The sequence below is a fragment of the Lycium ferocissimum genome, unplaced genomic scaffold (assembly GCF_029784015.1).
Source record: "Lycium ferocissimum isolate CSIRO_LF1 unplaced genomic scaffold, AGI_CSIRO_Lferr_CH_V1 ctg16511, whole genome shotgun sequence".
NCBI lineage: Eukaryota > Viridiplantae > Streptophyta > Magnoliopsida > Solanales > Solanaceae > Lycium > Lycium ferocissimum.
In genome coordinates, this window is record NW_026716641.1 from 1 (window position 1) to 5,123 (window position 5,123).

At 35.8% G+C, this 5,123-nt stretch overlaps 1 protein-coding gene across 1 annotated transcript; it reads left to right on the forward strand.

The window, feature by feature from the left end:
• Window positions 1–2,529: 2,529 nt before the first annotated feature.
• Window positions 2,530–4,601, forward strand: LOC132042611 (MADS-box protein AGL42-like). The gene is made up of 5 exons (XM_059433148.1): window positions 2,530–2,682; window positions 3,000–3,099; window positions 3,247–3,288; window positions 3,386–3,427; window positions 4,184–4,601. The coding sequence occupies exons 1-5, from the start codon at window positions 2,645–2,647 to the stop codon at window positions 4,349–4,351; spliced, it is 390 nt and encodes a 129-aa protein (XP_059289131.1). The 5' UTR covers window positions 2,530–2,644; the 3' UTR covers window positions 4,352–4,601.
• Window positions 4,602–5,123: the final 522 nt, after the last annotated feature.

Sequence of the window (5,123 nt, forward strand, 5' to 3'; positions counted from 1 at the left end):
AATGTTAATAAGGAGAGATTCATACCTTATTTCGCAGCATCCATATGTTCAATATTTACTTTGAATCCAAGCCAATTCCAACGCAAGACAAAACTATAATCGTGACTACACGTTGTCCGGACCTCGATTAATACTCCGTAACTTAAAATCTCTCAAAATCCTCGCTTTTATGTGATATATAAGCTCTCTTGCTTTGGCTGAATTTTCTGGACTGTTTTTGGGAAATTTTGTGCAGAAAAACGGGGGTTTTTGCCCTTATATAAGCTAAAGTCGGCAATCGTAGTGCAGCATCGTTTCTCGCTCCTCCGTTCACTGAATTTAACGTCCATAATTCTCTACTCCGATGTCGTATCGACGAGCGGTTTATTGCGTTGGAAACTACACTCAACGAACTTCATTTTAGGCTTTTGAAATACCTTAAAGCTCCCCATATACCTAGAGATATACCCCTCCAAAGTTCACCCAAAATTCTGTCCTTAATTCTGCCAACTTGTTCCAAATTTTTGTCAAACTTATTTCTTCTCATTTGCTTGATCCCGAAATCTTTTGAAACTCTCCATACATGATATTTATCACTAATCATACTTGACAATGGTCATGTCCTTTTGGTTCCAAGGTTGTCCTTCCTGCTATTTACTTACAAGATCATAATTCATCCTTTACTTAAACAATATACTTAATAATGCTTCGTTCCTCACACTTCAAAGTTGTTTTACCTAGCCATAGCTTGACATACTTACATTCAAATTTAACCAGTGCTTCTACGAGGTACGGGGTGTAGCACTGAAAGTGCGGGGTGTAACAGCTTCAGTCCTTGAGACACTCCTCAGTCCTCCGTGATACCATCGTGGTACATAAATACACTGAGATGGTATCGTGGAGGATTGCTTCAGTCCTTCAATGAGACACTCCTCAGTCCTCCGTGATACCATCATGGTACATAAATATACCGACGGGTATCATGGAGGACTTCGGGGATCCTTTTTCTTAGTCCTCCATGATACTGATATATAAATATACTGCGATGGTATCATGAAGGAAGGGTTTTTGGGCGAGGGGGTACTGTGTAAATATTTTTCGGCCAGTTGGTAAGAAGCAAAACTAGTTTAGGAGGGGGCATGGGTTGGTAAATATTTTACATTTTAGAGGTAGTTTGTGCTGTTTTCCCAAAATTAAAGAGCATCCCATTTGAAGGGAAAACCGTGCAATTTCTTCATTAATTTTTGGCAGAGTTGGAGAATAACTAATATATTAATTTAGCCCATTTTGACTCACTCATATTCAGTTCAAACCGCTCGTTTGTCACCCCTACTTTTAGCACATAAAACTTCACGGTGTGCTCTATTTGGACATTGTCAGTACTTGTACCCAATTTTTTTAAAACTATTTAACTTGTACTCAATTTTGGCAAACATTAGATCAAGCACGCACTGCTTCCTCACCATATGAAAAGCGAGTTTAAATGAAGTGGTCTCGTTGGAAAAGGTTGAAAATATTGGAAAATAATCACTTTTGGAAAGTGATTTGTTAGATTTGTTATTGTTTTGACAAATTAATGATTGAGGTTCGTTTTTATAATTTTAGAACTTATGTTTCTAATTTGAGCTCATTTGGAGTATATTTAGGCATAGAATCGTGTGTCGGATTGTTGAATCTGAAAAACAAATAAATTGTTGTTTCTTAGCAAAAATTTGTTCACATGGTCAACTTCATGTATCAATGGTTAAACTTCAGCCATATGTCGTTGAAGCTTAGATAAAAATGGGTGAACTTTAGGTAAAATATTTGAATTTTACCCAGTTCAAATTTCGGATATTTTGTGGCAAGCTTAAATTCAACCATCACATATCTGAAATAACTCCAAAGTAGATAAACTTATAAAATTTTATAAACTTAGGAAATGACTTAAATAGTTGCTCCAAAATCAGCTGTCTTTGCACTTAACTCATGAATTAGCACTCAGGGAAAGATCTTATAGTGGCCCAAATTAAAGAAATCTTCTCAACATCATCTATAACTGTGACTGCTAATAAATTTTAGTTTGTCATATGCAAACTGACATAATCCCATTTGTCTGTTCTCATATTATTTACACCTCATGTATGACCAAAAGATGGGTTAAAACTAGATAGATTCTCATCATCATAATCCAAAATCCACTTTTCTCCTATATGTAAAGTATAAAGCACTTTGTATTTTAGCATACATGTTATAGATGCTTACTTAAGATAGGATGAAACGCATGGTTTCTTTCAAGTCAACCTCATTTGTTTACCTCTATTTTTTAGTGAAAACTGTGGAAGACTAGTAGACTGACTATATGGCCGAAACTCTAGCACCTATGAAATTGCACGCCTAAATCTCAATGAGGTTTAGATAATAATTGGGTCGCAAAATTGTCCCAGTACCTTGTTGAGGTGTGACACAGATTGAATCATTATCTCATGAATGTCCATTGGAATATAGTACTACCAATTTTTGCATCTCATTATTTGTAGTAGGGCTTGTTCCATCAGTTTGGAGAATAGTTTTACAACCTCCCTACCCAATTAATTAGTCCGGTTGGAAATTTTACTACATGTTTACTCATATTGTTCTGCCAAATTGATTTCATTTGCAGCATTTGAAGCATGAGACAGCTAACATGGCGAAGAAGATAGAGATCCTTGAAGCTTCCAAACGGTTCTCCTCTTACTTAATTGTCACTTCTCTCCCTTCCATATATAGTTCTTCAATTTACTTCTTTAATTTCTTCAAACCTATGTTGCTCGGACTCTCTAAAAATGTCGCTAGTTGCGTGTTGGATCCTTTAAAAATAATGCATTTTTGGAGGATCCAAAGAGAGGTTTCGCCCTTTCCGGCTCTTCTCCTCCATGCGTCACAGCTTCAATTGCCGAGTATGATTAGAAGCGGCGACATTTTTGGAGAGTATGAGCGACACATCTTCAAACTACTTGAGATTTTCACTCAAATTTTGAATTGCATGCAAATTTCTTTAGGAAGATGATGGGCCAAGGTTTAGGGTCATGTTCAATGGATGAACTACAAGAGATTGACAACAAGCTCGAGAGGAGCCTCAGAAACATCAAGGCCAGAAAGGTATGTATCAATCTTCTACATAATTCCTTTTCCTTCCTTATTTCTTGTTTACAATACAGTCAGTAACTTATAATATTCTGGCATAAAATAACTATTAGTTTTATCCAAAATAATCATTAACCAGATCCTTCTTTTGCCATTTTCTAGGTTCAATTGTTCAAAGATGAAATAGAACGCCTAGAAGCCAGGGTATGATCATGAACAGCTAATTAATGCATTTTCGCTATTTTACTAATTGGTAATTAATTGTTCTCTGAACTTAATGCATTTTTTTCCCTTCGTTCAGGAGAGGTTATTGCTCGAACAAAATGCAAGTTTACGTGAAAAGGTGAACTCTCTGATATTTGCTATTTGATTAATACCATGTGAATAGGACCACATCAAATTCTTGTGACAAATCCGTAAATTGTAGTTCAATTGTCATCCCACTGGAAAAAGCTAGTTTTAAGTTTGCTAGGGTAGAAGGCTAGTAGGTAGTAGAGTCTTGTCTCGTTTATCCTCTCATACTAGTAGTCGTAGTATTAATCATGTAGTTTCTTGTCCTTCGATGTCTGTTATTATTTGTTGTTTCTTGTACTTCTTGTAGTTATTGTTCCTTTTTTCAAGTGCTTTGACATAGCTTCTTCACTTCTGTTATTTCATTCTCTGACCTATTTTGAGTTGCTTTTCTGGAGCCGAGGGTCTATCAGAAACTACCTCTCTACCTCTCAAGGTAGGGGTAAGGTCTGAATACACTCTACCCTCCCAAGACCCCACTTGTGGGACTATACTGGGTATGTTGTTATATTATAGTTGATCATGTGGTTAAATTAAGAGGTGGTTTTTCAAAATTTTGTGTTAGAAGGCATCGTGTCTTGATTGTTTCTTATTTTGGTAAGACCAAGTTATAATATCAAATCTCTTTGTAACTAAATGATAAGACTGCGATTGTTTTTCTGAAATTTCCCTCGCCATTTGTGGAATTATACTAGGGTTTAAGCATATTTTCATTATCTTATAGGTTATTCAAACTATTCTTTTTGTTATGCTAATAGTTGGTACATGCTTTCATTTTCACATTCGAAAAAATCATTTCTCAACTCAGTGCGGGCATAGGCCAACGCTACTAGCGCCAACATCAGTAGCAGTACCAGCACCACCACCAACACCACCAGCTCAAGTGAAAGAAATGGGAAATTGTAGCCAAAGTACACAGAGTTGGGAGGTAGAGACTGAATTGTCTATGGGCCTTCCTGAAATGCGCTGCTCATAGCAGCTAGGACTTATTCATATTTCGTTTTACATATATAATTTATAGCTTTCCTTAATAGTTTAGATCAAGTGGATAGCATTGCTCAATTGTTTACAAGCATAAGGAGCTGCAAATTCAATAAATAAAACCTTCTAATAAGAGCGCAATGTTTGCCTTTATTTTGTAACCTTTTGTTATGTAGCCAAGTGTATCTATATTTCCCAGAACAAAAGTTATGGAGAAGCCTGATTTGAGTTGCATGTTTTTACCATATGCTTCCTTTTTTACATTCTAAACAGTTCGATTGTTTTGTAGTGTTTTATAAATTTGTTTTTAATTTTGTGGCTCTTTGACAAGAAATCTTTATGAGTTCTTGCAGTGACCTCAAAGTTAATATGCAACAATAATTGAGTTCACAATCAAATATTTATGAATATTTGATGAATTTCTTAATACATAAACAAGGTATGAACACAATCTAAAGGTTCACGTGAATCCACAACATCCAATGTAGATCCGTCCTCTGAAGAGATTTGAAAATAACATCCCTAGTAAGGCTCATTTGTGTAATCAGAATTGGGTCATTTGCACGTTTTCCCCCTATTTTGTGCTGGTCTTTAGTTTTTGTCCCTCAAAGGCAAATAACTTTTTCACGGGACATACGTTTATATTTTCGCATCATAATATCTCACAAGTTATACACCGCATGACTATTGCCGTTAAAGAATTTATGTCTGACTAAACATAAGTTCGATTTTAAAGGGAAAAAAATTAAAGACCAGCCCATTTGAAG

Excerpts from the sequence above, each read along its gene's own strand:
- LOC132042611 (XM_059433148.1), top strand. The coding sequence starts at position 2,645 with ATGGCGAAGAAGATAGAGATCCTTGAAGCTTCCAAACG. Across the intron at positions 3,100-3,246 it reads GAAACATCAAGGCCAGAAAG|GTTCAATTGTTCAAAGATGA; the intron begins GTATGTATCAAT and ends GCCATTTTCTAG. Across the intron at positions 3,428-4,183 it reads ATGCAAGTTTACGTGAAAAG|TGCGGGCATAGGCCAACGCT; the intron begins GTGAACTCTCTG and ends TTCTCAACTCAG.